The sequence below is a fragment of the Teleopsis dalmanni genome, chromosome X (genome assembly GCF_002237135.1).
Source record: "Teleopsis dalmanni isolate 2A chromosome X, ASM223713v2, whole genome shotgun sequence".
Classification (NCBI taxonomy): domain Eukaryota; kingdom Metazoa; phylum Arthropoda; class Insecta; order Diptera; family Diopsidae; genus Teleopsis; species Teleopsis dalmanni.
The window spans coordinates 75,425,657-75,449,424 of NC_051848.1; the positions used below are offsets into that span (position 1 = coordinate 75,425,657).

Sequence of the window (23,768 nt, forward strand, 5' to 3'; positions counted from 1 at the left end):
ATATAATTTAATAAATTTAATAATAATTTTATATATATAATATTAATATATAATTTAATTTATTAATTTAATATATTCATATTTAATATAATAACATATTTAGTTGATTTAATATATCAATTATGTATTTAATTTTTTATGTGATGTATTATTAAGTGAAGTTTATAAAACTTCAATCAGCTGCATAAATAAACTCATTTCGTAATGTGAACGTTTACTCATTAATATAAATGAGCGAATGCCTAAATGCGACAGTGTGAATGTACTTTAGTTTGCCACTTTCCTCTGTATTTTAGTAAATATTTAGGGTCTCATCTTAATCTTGATAAGAGATTATACGAATATTGGGTTGATTCAAAAATTGCCATAAGTTCTTATTTAAGAATTACCAAAGCAAAAAAAGTCGTTCTCGTTCTTTTTATATCACTTCTGAATACAAGCATTTTACAAGCCCTTTTTTTAATATTCAATACTTAGATAGATTAGACAAGTAGAAAGACTTTAGGTTTGTCTACTTTTTAAAATATTTATACACACAATGTCAAATCATTAACATATCCAGCAAATCACATATCACTGTGATCGTTTATATTTATTTTATATGTAATTGCAGTGTATAAGTCTAATACTTATTAAGGGTTTAATTAGTTTTAAGTACTAAAATATTTCGATGTAGTGTTATTTTAATACAATATTCTAACATTTAATTTAATATCAATTGAAAAATTATATGAACTAAACTAGGTGACCCTCTCGAAAATATTTAATCTGCGTTCTATGCGTTTTTTCGTGAGCATTGTAAAGAGCTTAAGCGTTGAATAGTCAGCAATCTGAGAGATTCACTATTGCAAATCGCACGTTAATTGAAGAAATAGTAACTCAGTAAACTGCTTAAGGAACAAGTGCTTACCTAGAACAGATTCAGAAATCTATTGGACGGACAGACACACTGACAAACAGTAGAAATAAATTATTTTTTTCATGAGTCTATTGAGTTGCGTTTGCTCGCATTTTCATTATAGAAGCTTTTCATTATTTTTTCAATGTTTAAGTGATTTTTACTACAAAACACATAAAAAAAAATGATCGAAAAAAACTTGTAATAAACTCATATATATTATCATGAAAATTATATATTAATATTTTTTGTAAACCACAATAAGAAAAAAATTATATAGTTTAATTACGGAACGTATTTTAATATATTGTTGTTATAAATTTTAATAAAAAAAACTGGGGCAGACTAAGCAAGAGCAACAAAATAATAAAAATTAATGGAAATATTTGAAAATGAAAATAAATTTAACAAGAAATTAAATTAATAATAAAAAAATTTAGTAAGTAAAAAAAAAAAAATTAATCAAATAAGTAATAGCAATAATCAATGTTTTACAAAAAACAAACACAACAAAAAAATTTTAAGTAAATAATAACTAGACTTAATATAATAAAAAAAATAAGCTACAATATAGTATATAAAAAAAAAAAAATAAAAAAAAGTATTTAAAAAATGTAGAATAAGAATAAAGTCATTAAAAAAAATAGCAAATTATATTAGCATTAATATTTATATTAATATTAAAAAACCTAAAGCAATGTTAGGTAAAGCAGTTACAAGTTTATTTAGAAGTACAGTGAAGGCTCTGTTATACACTCATAAGTGATATATCTTAACCAAGAAATGATTCTAATTTTCTGTTGATATTTTTCGTACAATGTACGTTTTCCATCAGCTTTAGGCAGTTTTATCAATTTAGCTTCATCGAGTAGAATTATTCGTCCTATCAAAGAGCGCTTAAAAGAGCTTTTACTGTATTCTTCAAACTGTTTTAATGCTTGCATATATTCTTTAAAAATATAAGCCCCTTATTGGATATATACTACATGAGCATTACATGTTTACAGTCAAGTATCTGTTAGCCATAATTTTTTCTTTCAGAATAGCAAAAATATATTCGCAACTTACGTCAGCGCTCTTCTATATCTCTTAAGACAGCTATAGACGATCTTCAGACCATCATCATAAATTATACTCTTAAAATTATAATTCTTTTCTGCTAGCATTTAAATTTTTTGCAGTGTACTAAGCAAACATTGACTTCAACATACGTAAAGACACATAATTCAGCGACTGAAATTTACATGCGAGTATTAAGCGCATTGTGTGTGTAATCACTGTCACCTTGGCCTTGATTTCATTAAGATCGTCGTCTTATCGTAAAGAACGATGACATTGGGAAACGCAGTACAAGTAAAAAATATTCTCGTAGCAATTTTCACAATAATCGAATTCATTAACATAAATATTTTCAAATTCGAGAAGTTCATTTCTCTCGAAAAAATCAGTAAAAAACTGAAGAGTGACTAAGCATTATTTTGAAGTCAAATTTTGTCATACATATTTTTGATCATTGTTTTCATATGTATAAATGTATTAATAATATAAATAACTTATATATATATAAGGTATATTTACTGATTATATTGTATTTCATGTGTTATATGCTTATTTCATATGATGTGTTAATGAACGACTAGACCCACATTCACTCAAATACTATGTGCCTTACCTTACATATATTTATATAATCTATTTATAATACTTCTCTTAATAACATAGTTTATGTTGTTTCTTCTCGAACACTACTAGAATCGAGACCGTTTCTGTAATATTATTTTACACGATTGTTATTTTCAGTCTCCGGTTTGAAGACATTTTAAGTGGTCATATCTTTATAAAGCTTCTTCTACTCTTACACTCCAACTTTGACGAGGATGGTAAGAATGACTAATTATAACATTTGTTTGAAGAGCCATTCATAAAATTTTTGCTATGGCGCCACCTTAGACCAATCGAATGTGCTGAAACTATTCATTCAAAATATTCTCAGAATAATGAAAACAACGTGTCAAATGACACTATAAAGCAATTACACGAAATATATCGCACTTGGCTTTTTATATCTTATTTCCAAATATTAAGTTCGACATCATCAAAAAAGTAATTTAAAAAAAATTATGGTCAGCAATTTGTAGCCCCATTTGAAAATGATGATTTCTAGACTGACGCTATTTGATGACAAATTTTTATGAAAACGAATAATCTGAGCAACATTCTTCACAACGCTTTATATCAATATAGCTTGGTTCTAAAAATATCCTTACTTGTATGATCATAAGAACCCGTTAACGGACCTTCTCCAGTTTCTCTGCTGCGTAATATCGAACTTCAAGTTTGGAAATTATTACTCCAAATATGCCACTATATATTAGTGCTGTTTATATTATTATGATATTTTAAAAATCGAAGTTATTCGATTAATGGGATAGCAACAAAATCTTCGGAGCTGAAAAAGAAATAAATTTTTTGCATATTCGAGGTCTTTGATTATCTTCGACAATATAATTAACACATATAATTTTCTGCTTATCAAATACTCAAAATCTTACAGACAACAACATATTCTATTATCCCTAAAAAATTTGTGTTTATTTGTGTGGCTAATTTTACTGCGGATAATGATCGTAAATCCGAATATTCGAAAACTTCAGATTTTCAAAAAATCCAATTCTTTTTTCAACTCCGGAGACTTTGTTTACTATCCGATTACTCGAACGCTATCTTCTGATACATTCACTTGTTATTAATAGTCGTTTGTGTAATCAATCACTACATGATATTAATGTTATCAATATAAATCTCTTTATGGCTTGAATACATGATATCTCAAGGAATAGTATATACGACATATACAGTTGAAAATAGTCGATTTTATCACAATCTATCATTTAAAAAATACCTCTCATGCCGTCCCAAATATTGTAGTCGTACAGAAAACAGCTTTGTCTTATGTTTTATTAAAATCTGAGAATTCCAACATCTACATAAGACTTAGTTTCATTTTAAGAAGCCTTCCAACTGATTGCCTTCAAGGACAGAAACCTAGTAACCTATTAAGTATTTAATCTATAAATAGTAATAAGTTTTTAAATTTCACCTGAAAAAGTTAAATTTAAGCTTTTTTAATGCGTTTACACCAGTTTCAGTTGATAATGCAAACATCTGTATCTTTTGCAAATGCAAACACTTTCGCAATAACCATTTCATATTGTTCTGAAGGGCTTAACCACTTGAAATCGTTTATTTAAGTAAAATTATAAAGTGAAGAGCTCTTTCAATTTTGCACAAGTTAAGCACTCAACTTGTTCATTTCAACCAAAAATCCATTAAATGAAATTGAAAATATTTTTCAACCATAATTCAATTGAGCAAAAAATAAACGAAATGCCAAATGCGAAATGCGAAATGCGAAATACGAAATACGAAATTCGTAATACGAAACAAATGAAAGGACTTTCAGGCGGACTAACAGCTCGTCTTCGCACCAAACAATAAAAATGGCTGGGAAAAAGGAGAAAATTATAAAACCAACTGAACTCATTGTATCCATGACTCTCGGCTTTGGGCCATAATATTTAGTAATTTAATTTAAAATTTATATGCACTCGCCAGTCATACACACACACACACACACACACACACATACACACACACACAAAAGAACACGCAAAAATCATCCAACACAATGCAAAATGTACTATTCATTGCAAGCCTAAAATTATACTTTAAAATATTGTAATTTCATTGTATCTCATTACAGAACTGAAACAATAGCCGGTAATCCATCGTATAAAGCAACAATGCGTCTAACGATTACAAACGTACAAAAGAGCGATTACGGGAGCTATAAGTGTGTCGCCAAAAATCCTCGTGGCGAAATGGATGGCACCATAAAGCTATACAGTAAGTGTTATACAACAAATTTATACTTTTAATATCCCAACTCATGTCGATCTAGAAGTGTGATTGTATGTTTGTTGTAGTTACATGTCTATAAATACAGAGTGCTATGTTTCAAATGCGCACTGATTGGGACAGGGGAGAGTTGTTTTGCAGAAATACTGCTTAAACTTTGTTTCAATAATTTTTAAATTTTTTAAACTATGTAATTAACACTAGTTGTGTGTAAATATAATATAGATGTGTTTAATATTTATCATACATTTAGCATTTAGCATACCTGGAGGACCATGATTTCAGGCTCCGACCTGGTCTATAATTGAGGCGTACATTAAATTTCAATTTTGCAGCACAACTGAAAATACAGCCATCTTTTTAAATTAATTAATAATTAAAACCAAATTCGTAACCAATCTATAATATATATGGTATGTACTTCTTCGAGAGATTTAAGTGCTTTGTTATTTGTTGACGTTCACATAATAGATAGAAACGTATTGGGCCAACAACTTTATAAAGGAGCGTATCCACTATATAAAGACATCACTATCTTTTAATTTTGTATAACGTCGAAATAACTAATAAAGTCAGTTTTGTTTTATTAAGAATATTAACTTTTATTTTGAGCGTTAATTTTTTGTATATTTCTATAAGTATTTTCGCTTTTGCCTGCATTAGCAGAACTCCTAATATCACTATCACTATCTTTACGTAGAATAAATAGTTCATAATTATCAAGTGCAAAAATTTGTCGTCTCATAAAATAAAAAACACCATCGGTCATTGAAGCTGATGTCATCAAATCTAAGTCATTGTTTTAATTAACGACTTTGATGGTTAACGACTTTTGGCTCAGTCTGTGACTTTAGGGATGACCCATATCAATATGCTTTAGTTGTAGTTATATAGAGCTTTTAGCTTGTGAAAGTGAAACCTTTAATCAATAAGAGCAGATTTGTGTTGGAGTATAAATTTCACTTATTCAAAACTTGTACTAGTACAATCTTAACTCACTAAGCATAAGCATTAAGCATTTTTGGAGCTGGTAAATGTACAACCTTCACTCCTCAGAATCAGATTTGTGTGAGCAAATTAATTTCAAGTACTTGGAGCCTGCAAATAAGCCCCACTTCATAATAGTTTTATGAGATTACACAGTAATTGTGTATTTAAAGCTTGACTTATAAGCTGAAATATTTTTTTAATAATTCTTGTTAAAATTGATTTAGTCCCCCTTCTCAACTAAGGTACTGTTTTTAGTTGTTTTTTTTGTCATCTGTTCTCACACGCAAAAATATGTGCTGCTGGGTATTTACAGACGTTTTTCAGTGCTTCCAATTATGAGTACTTTATGTACTCATAATGCATGTATTTACATCATTGAATTACAGCAGGATTAAATACTACTTTTATTAATACTACTTTTTGCAAAAATAGCATTTCGTAACAACAGCCACGCAAAAATGCAGACAGTAGACCTGGTGCCTCAGATTCTATGTGAAAGTCTTATGATTTCATCTGTCTTTTATGTTAAAATGAATATATTTTAAGCAATAAAAAAAAACTACTTACAATTATGAAAGTAAATAATGTTAGAATAATATTACTTATTGTTTATTAATCATTAAAATCTAATAAATTCTGTAAGTATTAATATAAAAGAATGTTAGTTAAGCATTTAGTTTTAGCTGGTAAGGCTTCATTTCCTTAGTTTGATATGCTCAGGATACATTTCTATGGATTACCTTAAAAAATTAAGAGGGATACAAGTAGAATGCAGTTATTCCTTTTGATTCTTATATAAATTGCGTTGTTAATGCATTTGAAGAAAAAATGCCAAAAACACGATTTGAAATAAAAAAGTAAAACTGCATTTTAATCAAGAGAGGTCTGTGGCGAATTAGACTCTGAATTGCCTTCTCATTTGCCTTGCCTATTGTGACCCTCATCGATAATTATCGGTTTACAGATCGAGAAAGAATGTTTCGAAGAGTTTTGGTCCCAGTGAAGAATTAATTTCCACTGAAGCTTATTTTAGGGCTAACTGTTCTTTGAAAAAGGCATAAAGTTGTCAGAGAAGTGTTCGAATGGATGTCTTCTTACTCTTGCAGAAGACTCTCTAACTGAATTAAATTATTCTTAAAATTTGTGCTTATATTAAACAGAATAAGATGGTTAGGATTAACCATTAGATTATCAACAGACAAATACGTCCGATCAACAGACAGGCAGGCAACTATTTTACCATTGTCGTTCTATGCGTCTGATAAAATTTATCTAAAGTATGTAAAGTCCCAACACTTTTTTTGAATAATATAGTGAAATACAAATATTTAAGTACTGTAAATACAGCAGAGTTAAGCTAACAATATATTATGGTATCAGAAATATTACTTCTAAGAGTAATTCGAAAGTATGAGTTTTATGATGGTATAGTTTCAATTATAGAATTACAAATTATTTTACTTTAGACTATTATTCAATTTCAATTAACTCTACAAATAAAAGTTGAAAATTAGAAAACTATTTTAGACATTTATGGTGTGTTGGGGACTTCCAACCCTCTCTGTGTGTAGTGAGCACAGACTAACTTCTGAACGTTAGTTACAAAATGAACCTGTTAAGAATTCCCAATAACCGAGAGGTATGCTATTTTTCATGCATATATATACCATATACATGCAAACATATATATATTTATGAATATCTATAGATACGGTATATGGTGTTTTGGTGCATGTGAGTCTGTCAAATTTGAGTTTCATGTGAGTTTTCGTTAATTTCGAATTTTTGTAAAAACAAAAACTTTCTATTGCTGTTACTTCATAAATCAATGGACTCATACGTACTCATACAACAAACTCAGTCAATTCTATGCACTTTCCCATTACGTATTCAGTAGATTCAGCAGAGAGTCGTTTTTATATGTAACCAAAAAATACATAATTGAAATTTTTACAAAACGAGAAAAGCCAGAATCTCTGAAGCATAAAGAATAAAAATACTTGAGGTAACAAGTTAAATTAAATTTTAACTTTAGCATTTTTTTCCCAAACTCATTTTGTAATGGCTTTTTACTAAAATTCAACATTTTTTTTAATAAATTTATTCTGTATTACTGAAAATTGAAATGGATATACCAAAGATTTCAAACATTAAGGGCTGACAAAAATTGGCAAGTACTCATTTAAATTAATATTGAAAAGAAGTTTCTCAATTCACTTTGGATAATTTCTGTTAAAATTCCTATTATTATTATTAAAAGAAGGGATTGTGCACTGCGACCTAAAACATCTATTATGCCCCTTACTCGGGTTAGAGTCTTTCTCCAAGTCCGATATCTTTAATGAAAACGTATAGAGCCTACCTTTCCTAGTCTTGAATCCTTATGATCCCTGAAAAACCCTCCTAGGTATTTGTTCCACTTGTGCATCAGTGCTGGACACTCCCCAAGTTTCTCTCTCTTCTCTACAGTATCTGCAGTCTGAGTTGGATTGAATTCCTGACTTCGATAGGTGATTATTCAATCTGCAGTGACTGGTCAATAACCCCGTAATAGTTCTTAGGTTGTTTTTTGATTGTGCTATGCAATCTGCTAAGCTGCTAAGCTGAAAGCCGGTATGTCTTCTTTCAGTTAGGATCGATAAACACAAAAGAAATCATAGTCGCACTGTTTCGGTCTCTAGGAACCAGTACTCTGTTGCTTTCTCAATCTATCTATGCATTTATCAGAAAGTTACTTTAAAGAAAGTATAGATGAATACTCTATCTTAAGAACTATTAAAACAGGAATTCCACAATGAAGAGTACTTGCAGTTCTTATTTATACTTTCTATACTGCTGTAACGCCAATAGTAATGAATTGTACAGCAAGGACATATGAATTTTAAAGTAAAATACTTCAAAAAGTGAAAAATTAAATTGAAACTTGAAAAGACTAGAGCTATATTTATCACTAGAAAATGTCATTAAGTACTACTATAAGTTAGCTTGTGGTATTTACTAAAGCGAAAACTAGAAATATATAGGTATAATTTTCAATAAATAGAATTCATGAACATCTCTCTCTGAAAACGATAGGAGGCCACTAACTCTCAATTCTGAATTATTTAAAGTCGTTAAAGCCTTTTAAACACCAAAACCAATTATTGGGTTCAACTTGCGACTTAATATTTTATAAGGTTGTGTAGCATTTTGTCACTACAAAATACCGCTCTAAAGCGAATTTTTATGAAGCAACTCGCTATGATTACACTTATTTGGTTTCCCGGTCTTAGAAATATCGTCGAGAATAAAAAAATTGTACAATTTAATTAATTAACTACGCTACCATAAATGTCTCTATGGGGGTACCGAATTATGTTCTCATGTAGAGCGTCAAAAGGAACACCTACTCATACTTTTTTTCTGCTAGCTTATTGTAGGTAGAAGTTACTTACATACTGTTCAACATACCGATCAGCTTGATCAACATATAGTATTAGATCTTCATTGCATAAAGACTTAACTTATTAACTGGATGACTGGCAGTAATACACGGTTAATGGGAGTATCTATTTACAAATGGGTTTTTTTAACAAATCTTTCATATATAATCTTTTAGCAAAGCAGTATATAGTTTATCGATCCAGTTATTTCTGCCAATTAATTTTTTACTTATTTTTATTATGAGTAGTATTTATGCAAATCAAGTAAGAGAAATGCCGATTCCAAAACTTTGTAATGTACTTGAGTTGAATAAGCCGTTGTGTTTAGATTAGATTAGATTTTAAGATGGGTTGGGAACTTGTCACCTCGTCTTTGCATCATTTGAGGATTATTGTGACATACCCACTTCAGTTCCATAGACGAATAGCAGTTAAGAAAGCCAGTATGTCCTTTGGAGAGATGTTACCTAATTCTGTTATAATTTGATAGGCAGTAATACCAAGGTTCGATAGATGATTTTTAACTACGCAGTGTTCAGTGAGAAATCCTGAGCCATTGTGTTAACATTGAAAATGTTTTAGCCGTAAGTTATAGTTACCATATAGTCTCTATAATTTTGTCCACAACATACCTCAACATCACCATCGATTAACTTTATAACCCATAGTGTTTCCGTTTTTTCAACTATTAAGAATGAAGTAATACATTCTTTCCTGTTCCTTGCTATATCTCTATAATTTCTCAGTTCTATGTCTGTTATGTCTATGCAGTACTTTAACCATTGTCGTTGGCATTCTCTTTAAAGAAATCTGGTCGAACTATCTGAACATGTAGCAATATCGTCACCTGTGGTTAACTCCAAAAATTCTGTGTTGTTTATTACAAAGTAATTAGTCAACAGTAGCATTTTGGATCAAAAATTTTTCTCTGTAGTTGTAGTATATTTCGAATAATTTAACAAGTAAATCTCACAATTAACATTAATAATTAAATGGACTCTAAACGTTTTGTGCTCTATTCTCGGTACGTCAAAATTGTCCTTTAATACTGAACAAAAATGCCTCATTAATAATAATGATGATATGTTTGCTATAAAAAGTAAGTTGAAAATATTTTTATTATTAAAACTTTTGATTGTGCTTTCATATTTCAAATGAATTTTAATTAAATTTCAACATTTCACTTTGTCAAATGCCACAATTAACCGATAACATTCAATTTCTGCTGGAATATTGGCGCAAAAAATAATGGATGGAACAATTTCTTTCAGTAGACAGGAGAATTTCATCCTTTACCTTTTTCATGGTGCACATCCTCGCAACTCGTACTGAAATATTTTGAATTTTGTAAGTGAAGTACACGGTAAACATGCACATAAATATTAACAGTGAAATGGAGTCGGGCTTGGCAAGACAAACAAAGAAGTGGAGTGTGCTACGTTACCGGGCCGCAACGTGAAAGCAAAACCTGAGCAACCCACTAGCTTGTAAATCAGTGAATGTAAATATGTGCACCAGTATTTCAGGCGCTAAGGCAAGTGCCAACGTATACTACTTGGATTCCAGTAACAAAAACTACTGAGTAGTAACTACAGTTACGGGGACTCGAAGAGGTAAAAACAGTAGTGCAACTGAAATAAGGACAACTACATTTTATAGAATTTTTACCGGTTTTATTAATTCTTTTTTATATTATTTGTTATTTAATTTTTTTTTTCTCTCAAAGTACAAGTATTTTCACTGTTACCTTTATGCCAATTTTACATTATTTAATGCTAGCAGTTAGTATATACAATATACATTGTAGGTAGGTATATATGTCTGTATGTCTGTATGCACATGTATGCACACTCGTGTGTACTTAAATAGTGTTGCAAGTCCTTAACAGCCTCACACTGCGGAAAATCCAATGGCTGAATTGTTTTGCTATTTCTTCTGTCGTACAAGTGAAGCCAATAGTGCAAGTGCAGTAAAAAAGTGCAATAGTGCAAAAAGTGCAAAAAGTGCAAAAAGTGAAACTCGCAATTCGCACTTTAGCACATTCATACACTCGACGAGGGCATATGGGAGAACTAACATTCGAATAATCACACACATAAGCTCCTTGGATTTTGGCGTGATTTTTTTTAATTTCTCACTACTCACGAACCGTTCATTTTGTATATAAAAAGTGATTTGTTATTAGAAGTTCAACTACTGCCGCTACTGTAACTGAGCAGTGGAAAATATTTTTTCGCAGGATTTTTGGTTAAAAAGTTTTACTGTGAAACATATTTTATTTTAGTTGAAAATTTGAATAAAAAAGTATGGGTAGTTATAATTTCACAGCTCAACTGTATCTGAATGCAGATACAGTTCAGGCAGTTGAGACAGTTGAGGCAGTAAGATTGTTTCAACCAACTAAAACTGCATACACACGAAACTATATGTGCCGCTTGTGCCTTAGTGCCACCAATACATAAATTACCACAAATCCGAAACTTAAAATTTAATCAAGTTTAAGGAATAATATCGGCAATAATAAATATCCTCATAGGTGAACAGAAAAATTCTGCACTGCTATGAAAAAAAAATTTTTTTATATGGTTTCATTGAAATAAATGATATCTTTTTATACTACCATATATGTTATATACATAAATATGTGTGTAAAAAGTACATATATTATACACATATACCTATATATACAAATAATGTTCGCTTTTTTTGTAGTGAGGAGATGCAATGCTTTATTCATTGTCAGATCGACCGTCGTCAGAATGGTGTGCCCGACTCCCTAACACTAATATGTATTATACTTACTAAAACACCTCCTCTTCAGTGGAACTTATTTCTCCTCGGAACCGCTTTCGTATAACTTTCAAGAGACCCTTGTCGTTTTCGATCTGCGTCTAAAAAGTCTAATATATATACATACGTTAGTTCTAATTACTTGAGTCGAACTATTTAATATTGTAAGATTGCTATTAATTACTTATCAGGTTTATCAAAATACTTAAAATTTTAGTACTTACCCACATTGATATGGTGATCCAATCATACAGAATACTTCAAAGTTAAAAGTTAACAGCATTGAGAATCTCTCTAATCTTACGGTAACTTTCTTAAAGCAATCACTGAGGATTATTGCAAGCTACTATGTGAATTGATAAATACTTGGTCTAAGTAATAAAAATGTATTTTTTGAAAAATTATATTAAATGCTTCAAAATAGTCATCACTTTGCTCGACATACCAAGTCCAACAATCTTTGGACACCTTTTAAATAACACGATTTATCAAGTCCTCAAAAACATTCCTCAGTTTCCCATTCCACTTCAGCAAATGATGTAAATCTCTTTCTCTGGAGCAATCTTTTAAAGTTTGGAGGCATATAATAATAATCAGTAGCCAAATCTGGAGAATACAGTTTGTGAGAAAGTAATTCATACCGTACTTCATTTTATTTTGTGTTATCCTGCAAAAACAAAACATTTTTCTTCAACAAATGTGGCCGTTTTTTCCAGGTTTCCTAATTTAATCGATCCAATTATATGCAACAGTAGTCTGATGTTATTGTTATTCCTTTTTCCACATAGTCTATGAAAATTATTTCACTCTTCAACTCCAATAAACGGATCCAAAATTATTCCAGCCGATGGTTGAGTTAGTAGTGGTTTGGAAGCACTACCTTCAGGCTGTACCCATTCTCTGGCTTGCTGTTTTTTTTCTCAAGTGTGTAATAATGGATCCATGTTTCATCAATTGTCACTACTCGATGCTCATAGTGCTTCCCCGTTTACATACTCCTTTAGACTAATGAAGGCGGTTCATGTGCAGACGTATAAAAACGCATTAGTATTGAAAATAATTTCAACATTTGGGAATGTGGTTTTGGAAAACTATCGATGGATCAAAAGAGCATAAAAACAATAGACAATCTCATTCAACAAAATCAACATTATCACATTTTGTGACAAGTTGTGAGCTTTGAAATACTGTCGAGTTTGTATCCGAAAACTGTTCAAAAAGTTTTTGGTGTTATTTTTTAGGAATGCATTTGGAATTTCGTTCGTACATTATCTACAAACTGACGAACTTATAAGCGAGAATTATAGTTTCAACTTTTTCGACTGAGGCTAAAAAAAGACATGGTTTACGGAAGAAAAAAACTATTCTCATGAAGACCTAGTACTCAGTCACACTTCTCAAAAAATTATAGCTAAAAACAAAAAATTAAAAATGGAACTGCTGCAAGAAGTTTACCTATTCTATCCATTGAGTTTCTGATTGTCTTTAAGTCACAATAATTTTATTCGCGGAAAACGAATAGATAATATCATAATAGTGAAAAACCCCTATTAAATTTTAACGTACATATATATTAACACAAAGAAAAGTTCATATAATGCTTACTAATTTAGTGATTATTACAACAGAAAATCGATTTTATCATTTGTATTCCGGAAACCTTTTGAACTTTACTTGTTAGTAGGCATACTTAAGCGAGCATTATACATCATACTTGGTGCGTTAATTGACAAATTTGTCCCAAGTCTTATGTGTAATAGTAATATTTGGAGGAATGACGACCAGACTGTTGGAAACCAAAATATTTTGATTTTATAATCGGATTTTTGTCGGCTTACATGCAAATCTCATTTAATTTTAAGGAATTGAATCGAAAACATCGTTTAAAGGCACGCATCATTTTCTTTGTAGAACATTTGTATATATTTTGTAAATTTTTTGTTGAGAAATGTTCAAAATAATATCGGCAGATATGCGCTTTAATCATATATCATTAACGTCATGAGCAGTTTTTTTAAACTTATCAACTTTCTGGTAAGAATTTAAATGTGAACCAACAAAAGCCTTAGAACTTTTATAGAATTTTATGACACATAAAAGCTCTTTCACTTGCATAAATCAACTTATGCGAATAGAAACGACCAAATCTTAATTTGTTTAAAATTGTGGTAACACCAGACAAAACTTGATGGTACGGATGCTACTGTATGCGAAGCCTAAAACCATACTACACAAAACCCACTCTTTGCAGCTAAACGCACTTGAAGCAATGCCATTGTTAGAACATAAATTGATTTAGATGCAGTGGGAACAGGGCATTAATCAAATGAACTGCTTTAATGGAGGCAATGGAAACATATTATTATAGATATACCATCGTAAATTAGTTATACATTTTATTTCAATCATAATTCCACTTTATCAAATATAAAAGTATATTTTAAGTGAAAGAACAATATGAGAAGTAATTATTGTCAGTAATGACTTTAAACTATAAAACGACACTACATGCAATCTTCCTTTTTTGAAAAATTTTTAAAATATTCGGGTCATAAATATCTGCACAATATGTACTGAATTATTACTGCAATATTTTTTCCAAATTTCTTACACATAATTTTACCAATGATTTTTTGCCTGTTTATTGGTATTAATTTTTCTTTCTTTTTTTTTTGCTAATTTACACATTTAATAAAAAGCAATAAAATTTTGGCACAAGAATAGGAAAACTAAATGAAAAATAAATGAAGAATAGAGAAAAAGTAACAAACGTGAGAAAAATGGAAAATTTATTATCAATTTACTAAATCACTTGCGATCGTACATTATGCCATACACAATAACCCATAATAAATAGCAGACCTCCGAATGGAGCACATAATCAACATACATGGACATAAATAACTTACTGGCACACATTCGCTTGCACAAACATGCGGAAGCATGCACAGACATACACAGACATGCAGAGGCATGCTCAGGCTAGGCACTTATAATCAATGAAGTGAAAATAAAAACGAAAGAAAATTAAATCAAGAAAATGGCCAATGTACAAATTTTCATCAGCTGAATTCAATGCCGCACTTGCCATATTAATTCATTTCATATTTCTCCATTGCCTCCACAATTTTCCCTCGAAAAAAAATTACTAAAGGAAAGGAAGAAAAAGTAAAAGTCGGCTTAAAAAGAAAATAAATTTATTATACCGCTTCATTGTTGTTGTTATTATAGTTATTGTTGTAACTGATTATGAGAATCACAGTTGTCTCTGGTAGTGTACTTAGTAAGTGTACAAAGCTGCACAGTAGTATGAGCTGTTCCTGTGTCCAGAACAGATTGAGTAAACGAATACAAAAGAAAAAAGGTCAGAAAAAATGAAAATAGATAAATAAATATAGCAAGTAAAATGACTAAAAATATAAGGAGAGAAATTGTTTGCAATAAAAATGAAGGAGCAGAAAAAATAGGAAAAATGGCGTTAAGGCGGCAACAATGCAGACATCAAGTGTAACAACTTCCGGACTTTACGCTTACAATGAACACACTTCCGCTTTAGCTGCATTTCTCCCTGCAGCTTATGCCAGCGCAAACGGGAAAATCCATATAAATGCAAAGAAATTTCGTTGAAAAATAAGATAAATTATGAAATTGCTTATTTTTTCTGTTTAAGTAAATGCAAGAAATAAAATATTAGCAAAGCAGTAAAGAGGCAAAGAAGTTATCAGCCAGCGTCTTCGCCAGCCAGCGCTTACAAGGAACTTAATAATGTTTTGTTCGAGTTCATAAATGTACTAAAACCATATTGTAAACAAGCTATTTTCCTATTTTCCTATTCTTCTACATTGAATAATAGATACAGTTTTTTCACTTTTTAATGAGCAACAGAATGCTCTCCGGAATACTCTCTATGAAGTTATTTAAAGTTATTTTACATTTTATCATAAAAATTTTGAAAAAACGCAAAAACTTTATTTGAATTTAGATAGAGATCAACAAGGGAACCATGCTACAAGATTAGGTCTCCCTTCCAACAAATCTGTCGCAGTTGTGGGGAAGACGATGAGAATGCCTGTCATCTACTATGTTTTTGCCCAGCTCATGCACGGCAGCGACTTAAGAGCCCCTCTTTCTTGAGGACCTGGACCAGTTACAGGACCTGAAACTAAATAACATATTATGCTTCGCTAAAAGTTCTAGGTGGTTTTAAACCCTGAGTTTTCTCCTTCATATCTGGTAACACAATGGGCCAATAGGCCTAAGTGGATCCACTAGGGATCACTGGCATAACCTTACCTAACCTAGGTAGAGATTAAATATATAAGACAACTTATTTCTTAATTCAAAGTAATAAAATTTTGTTGTTGCCATTCACTACTATTCGAAAACCTCTCTATTGAAAACAACAGTTTATATTATTAAATAGTTTCATACGTCAGAATTGTTGTTAAAAATCAATTTAATATATAGTGTATTTATTTAAATTTTAATTAAAAAAAAACAAAATTATAAACGCATAATTAAATACAAGAATTATTTCCACGACCACTGATGATGGGTTTTTGGCAATTCCCGAAACAGCTGTATGGTCAACCAAAAATTCAATTAATTAAAGTAATATAAAAATAAAATTTTTGTTGTTGTATTTCACTACTGTTCGAATAACCACTTTCAATTTTAATTCACAATATTTTTTTTTAACTATATTGTTAACTATGCCAGGGAATTAATAAAATTTATTTGGGTAGTTATAAAAAAAATTTATGATTATTATTTTGATTCCATTGAAGTGCAACACTACTGCATTCAAAAACTTATAGTAATTAATATTTTTATTGAAAAAATAAAAAATGATTAAAATTAAATTTTTTTTTATTGAATCCATTTATTTTATTACAATATATCACGTATGAATTGTCATTCATACGTAATAAATAAGAAATATTACTTACGATCTAAAATAAGAAAGGCTCGTATGGACTATGCCCAGTAACATTATTTATTTATTTTTATTTGAGCCAGTGTACTTGAGCACTTTTACTCTTTCTTAACTCAAGGTATTTTTAAAGCCCCTCTTTATGCCTTGACTGGATTATTGTTTATCACTTCATCAGACTAAGCAATAATTGACCGCAGATCTGCATACCTCCCCGAGGATCCTGTAACCATTCTGAGATTTGATAACGCGGTGTTGGTAAGTCTGTCAGTTTTCGCAAATAATTTCAGAGCTCTATCCTTTATGTATTTTTTGATGGGATGAATCTTGAGGTGCCTGACTATGTCATTCGTCTTAATGTACCATAATACTTGAAAAGTCTTCTCAGAGCCTGGCTTTGTGCAATTTCTAGTAACATATTCATATGTATTTAAAATAGAATTTTGTGACCTACATACATATATATATCCAAGACGTCTCTCGAAGTTTTTCTTCTCAGCCTTGTAAAAGTATTGGAGCGGAGAACAGATGTGTAACCAGCGAATTTGGATGCATATTTATGCCATGAGCGTAACTCTTTATAATACGATATATTTCTTCCTATATTGTCGAAGCACGTAGTTGATTATGCAGCTGTTCATTTATTAACTACAAAGGTGTATTTGTGATCATTCGTAATATCTTAGATTGGATTCGCTGGATAATTGCCAGGTTTGAGTCTGCTGCAGTACCGCATTATCGGAGTCCATATTTTGTTATTTTGTTATATGTTATATAGTTATATAATTTATTTGACTTCCTCCGTAGGGCAAAGTACAAATGTATTATACCAATAAACATGAAAAATAAAATTACTAAATTATCAATAATTTTTTCTGAGATCAATATTGGACGTTCATTAATTTTGGACGTCAATAGATCGACGGTAACATCATAAGTCGAAGATTTTTGGCGGCCTTAGCTACAAAGTGATGATCTCGTATTGTTTTCTGAAGAACTAAAGCTATCAGAAATTTTAAATATTTGATTAATGGGCCGCTCTCTTTTTATCCTCTTTATTTTACTATTATTCTCGATTATCATGGACAAAGCCTAAATAAATGCATATTTTTATATTAATTAAAATACAATATAAAATGCTTACCAATAACTTCTTTGTGTCGTTCATTTTACATATATTTTTATAAAAAACCTTTTTATGAAATTATCTGTTGGTATAATATGTTTATTGTAGGTAATCAGTAAACATATGACTTTTTTACTTATCATATGTTCACTGATTTAGGCAGTGATGCCAAATTATTCTTAAACAAACAGAAGTTGTTCTATTGGAGCAATCATGTCAAAAGAACACACCTAGTGTTGTTGTTTTATGTGTCATCTTTGAAAGAAGCAGTTGTTTTTTGCGATATGCTTACAAAAGAATAGGCCTATTATTATACTTTTCATAGTATTATGACTTAAAGGTATAATTAAGTTATTAAAACCTTTACAAAATGATTTATTTTTAAGATTCATATAATATTATGAAAGATATAAAACATTATTCATTTTGAAGTGTCTTTGAGGATGCTATCTTAGTAAACTTATTGATCTTTTTATTCGTACTTAGTTTGCTATACACACGAAATTCTTAGTTCCTAAAATATTTTTTTTTTTACCTTTGAAATCTCTATTTTAGAATTGAAGCCCGGTTTTAGCACCGCTTGCACGGTTAGTAAAGTCAGATTAAAAAATATTTGTAGGGACTCTCTTTGATTCGATAGACTTCGATAGCAGTCTTAATTTTTTATTAAGACAAATTTATTTGATTAGAACAAATTAATTAAATAATTTAACTATTATCTTGAAATGTTCAAATTACTATAATTGGTTTTAATTATGTTATCCTTAGTACTTATAAGTATTTTATTTCATGGGTGTGCTGACCGTCATTGCGTCATTAAGATAGGCAATACAATTAGCACACAAAGTTTTGATACAGACAACCTTTCCATAAATTGAAATATTCTTACTTATATGCGATTGCCTGAACTTTCACATTAATACTATTAAAAGTAAGCGCCAGATTTTATTTATATGGGGTCCGTGAAATCGGTGATAAATTTTTGAAAACATTAAGAGGATACACTTGCAAAAGTGCAAAAAGGACCAAAACCAAAAGCTGCAGACGACAAGACGGAAGTGCAGGAGCACGTGTGGGAAAACGTATTTTATGGAACTGAAACATTGTGTGCGCCAAAAAGTAGAGTAACCATTCTTCTTAAATGATTTTTTTCATGGTTTGTCCCAAAATTTGTGCTGGTTGCTGTAAAAAATTGTGCTGGCTGCTATGGACGATTCGGAAGAACAGAAAAAAACAATACTAGTTGTCGCCAATATTCTAGTAGGTGCTATTGCCAATGCAATAAATATTCCCAGAAGTTCTTGGTGTTGCAAGTGAAGCAAAACGAAAAAAATTCAAGTACAGCAAAACTACCGAAATGCTTAAGATCTTTAATGTGAGCAAAAAATGCTACTGAATGAAGAACGAAAATATTATAGATTTCAGATTAAATCTTAAAGCAAAACAAGTTATTGCATTAAAAAAAATGTAACTTAAAATTTTTGTAAATTTAAGTACTTTAAGAGAGCTAGGTTTACAATTTACAGTTAAAGTGAATAACATTTGAACTGTCCGTTATTGGATAATAAAGTGTCACTTGAATTCAAATAAGTCTCATTTTAGTGTCGAATTGACACCTAAGTATGCATTGTAAAATAGACATAAAGTAAAAGGTTAACCATTTTATGGTACAGATTTAGAAACTGTCAACGAAGACATCACACTTTTAGTTTCATGAATTAAATTTTCTACAGTCTGGTAACAAACAAATTGTCGCATCTGTGAAAATAAAAATCCATAGACAGTGGCGACTAGAGTATAGATCCGGTTGAACAATACAATAAAAAATATTGCCAATAAAATAAAAAAATTATCTTACATACCCCCGCTTTGCCAAAAAATGTTTCCATTCAGAAATAATTACTCGGTAATATGACATTTAGTTTGTAGATGTGAAAGGTCCCTTACATTTGAGAGAATGATGAAAGTGTCACACAAATCATCCATGAAGTACATCATTACTTCACACTGTCATCAAATGAAGTTAAATAAATAAAAGAAATAAATAATCCTACATACAATTTCTACAATAAATAAGAATTATAGCTTACAAAGAGTTTTTTTTCCAAAAATGCCTAAACGCTTGATATAATTGTTTGGTCTAATAAACGAAATGAAGTCATATGACGGGGGAGTGGGAGTACATTTTCAATAATAAACGAGTAATGCCAGGATAAAGAAAAGTCCACCCTAATAACAAATTTTATGCCTAAAATCATTTTGTACGAAAAATAGATTCAGTGTTCAAACAAATCGATTTTGTTTTGAAGATTTGCTGGTGATATCTTCGGAAAGTATCATCAAAAACCACTTATGTCTCGGGTAGAATTTAAAATTTTCAAGTAATTCGAAAATACTCGTATTCAAACATTTGAATCGAACATTTTATATGATTTATGCATTGATCCATTTGAACTGCAAATCTAGATCAAATCTACGCAAAAGCTATATAATATATTTACTAAGTTATTTATATTTTCCCTTCTTACCCATCATTGTGAATGAAGAGTTTACGTTTTTCATATCATATCATAGTTAAAAATGAAATCCTATAATCAGAGTCTTTTATTCATATTTAATTTTATATTACATAAAAACAAGCTTAAGGTAAATTACAATCTTAAATTCAGTGTTCACACTGAAGATGGTTCGTGAAGGAAATCGAATATCTGTTAAATATATACATAAATTAACAACTGTGATATTTTTTATTTAATCTTAAGTTTGCTTTTATATTATATAAGTTGTTATATAAAAATATAATTTCTAAAACACCGGCAAAAATTGAAACACATAAGTATTGTGGTCGACACTAATATAAACATTAGTGGTGTGACTTCAATTGATCTTCAAGTATAAGAGCGCCAAATAGCAAGAAAAAATCAAGAGCAAATTATCGAAATTTGGCAGCAAAAATAGAACAATAGCACTTATGAACTGCTAGACTGATACCAAATATAATCACCTGACTTAAACGAAAATCGGGACACACAAATTACTATGTTATCTCAGTCAAATGCTGACCGTACATAGACATTTTCACACATATGAAAGGGTGAATCTACCCGAGTGCATTTATGGCGACGAAAACTTTGAGGCGCAGCTTTTGCCGTAATAAATTACCCACAATCAGAAAAGAGATAATAGCCCAGATTCGACCAAGAAATCTCGAAAATATAGTGAAAAAGATGTGAGCGATAGAGTCATATGTGATTCAATTCATCAAAGCGAAAAAATTAGTCCTCGAAAGGAAGACCAGAAATTAGGCTAATAAATTGTGCAGACAGCAAGAGAATGCTGGGAAAATGTGGAGATGTGGACACAGAACAAAAATCACAAGAGCACGGCTTGAAATGTCAACATAAAAGAAACCCTCCTCGAAGTAATGAGAAAGCGATTTTGAGGGGAAAAAAGTCTCGCCAAACAAGCGATATTTTAGTGAGTATAATACATATTAATGTTAGGGAGTCGGACACAGCATTCCGTCAAAGGTTGATCTGACGGTGAATAAAGCATCTCCCTTCCTTTCCAATATAACCCCATTTTATATTCGAATCAGCTTTCTTGCGATAGCATCTAATAATTTTAATTTGAAAAAATTAATATTATATTTCTACTCACTCCTTTCTTCACCACTCCAGAAAGTACTTTTCATGCATACATATATGTATCATATATAGTACTTGCAGAAAAGTTCCTTTAATATAGGAAATAGACAAAAAATTAATGCTTCTTCCTTAAAACATGTAACTGTGTGTGTGTGTGTGTGTGTGTGTGTAAAAGTGAAGCAGTTGACACATCATTCAATAATATTTGTGAACTTTGGGTTAACATTATTCTTTCGATTGACTAATTGCATTGTCAGGGCGTATGTTTGTGCTTCGGATATAAAAGTTTTGTGCCCTTTTTACAAACTTTTACTAAACTTTTACTTTTCGATTTAATAATTGCAGTGTCGAGTCCACCTACTACAATACCGCCACCAACAACAACCACAACAATACGCATAACAACGACTGAGAGGTACAACTTCAATACGGCAACTTATGGCGATGTGCCAACAAATTCAGTGATTTCCATCGATAAAAGTAAGTTCGTTCCATTTTCATGTAAGGATTGTCTTCCCTTTTACAGTGCAATTGTGCAGCAAACACAAAACTTTAAATTGCATGACAAAAAATTTTTACCATTCAATTTTTTTTTTGCTAAAATAACACAAAAAATAATGCAAAAAATTACACAAAATCACACAAATAAGTACATTTGGAAATACGTACACATATCCTGCAGAAGGATAAGCTAATCCGTAGACAGACAAAACAAACATTTCTCAAACGTTCAAACGTTCAGACGTGCAATGGTTATGTCAACAATTTGAAGCTCTTTTCAAACTATTCAATTTTTTTCCCAATTCTTTTCCAAATTTTTTTTAATTTTTTTTTTAACTTAAAGCAATTTTATTTTTATTTTTAAATTTAATTTTATTTACTTATGTTTCAGCGAACACCAAGTACCAGTCGAATTTAAATGAAATCGGTAAATCAGAACAAAAGCTCACCGGTGACAACTTGAAAAGCTACGATTGGTCAAAGGATAAAAGCAATGCTGCTTCAATTGGATTCAGTGTGAATTTTATTGTGGCACTGGTCTTTGGCAACATAATCTGGACCAATCTTTGGCGGCTTCTCTTGACAGCTACTGTCGGACGCGGTTTAAGCGTAAGCGTAACATATACGCAAGCGTAAAGCGTTAAGGCGATCCTGCAACTTCAAATTTACGTAGTACGAGCTAAATCCAAAACACAGAATAAACTAAATAAAAAATCGTAAAAAAGAATTAAAACAAAAGAATTTAAAATAATAATAAACAAAAAATATTAAGCGATAAATATAAATATAAAAATAAAAATTAAAATAAAATTTAAGAAGAAATGCAAAATTTGTTAAAAATTATAAAATATAATCAAAACCAGGTATGAAATCTTTGCAGTGCTAATTAACAATATTTTTAAATTCTAATTTAATATATTTTATAACTTTAAAATTATATTAATGTATAATATTTGTTTGACGGCTTTGATATGAAAAACATAAAGCATTTATATAAATAAATATTATATACAAAAATAATTAATTTGCGTGTACGTATATAATATTTTAGTTCATTGTTTTTACACATCACATTTGTTTATAATAATTTTATATTTTTATAATGGTTTTATAATTTTTTTAATAATTTTTTTACAATATTGTTATAATTTGTTTCATATATTTTTATAATTTTTTTTAAGTATTGTTATTATTTTCTTAAAATTTTATAACTATTTTCATAATTTTTTTTATAATATTTTTTGTATTGTTTTTATAATTTTTTTATAATTTTTTGCACACATTTTTTTTTAAATGTTGTTATAATTTTCTTTAAATGTTGTGATAACTATTTTTATAATTTTTTTAGTAATTTTTTTATAATTTTTTTATAATGTTTTAAAATTTTTTTATATATTTTAATAATTTTTTTTTAAATGTTATTATAATTTTCTTTAAATGTTGTTACAACTATTTTTATAATATTTTTAATAATTATTTTATAATTTGTTTTACTATCTTTTTTCATGTTCTTATAATTTTTATTACAATTTTTTTTATTAAT

At 29.9% G+C, this 23,768-nt stretch overlaps 1 protein-coding gene across 1 annotated transcript in view; it reads left to right on the forward strand.

Annotated features, from left to right (window-relative positions):
- LOC119688560 (lachesin) overlaps positions 1-22,922 on the forward strand; it is a 150,764-nt gene extending 127,842 nt beyond the window's left edge. The window contains exons 6-8 of the mRNA XM_038103233.1: positions 4,662-4,804; positions 22,070-22,204; positions 22,617-22,922. Coding sequence (XP_037959161.1) covers positions 4,662-4,804; positions 22,070-22,204; positions 22,617-22,861 — 523 coding nt within the window. The 3' untranslated portion in view covers positions 22,862-22,922. The remainder of the gene's footprint in view (positions 1-4,661; positions 4,805-22,069; positions 22,205-22,616) is intronic.
- The last annotated feature ends 846 nt before the right edge of the window (positions 22,923-23,768 follow it).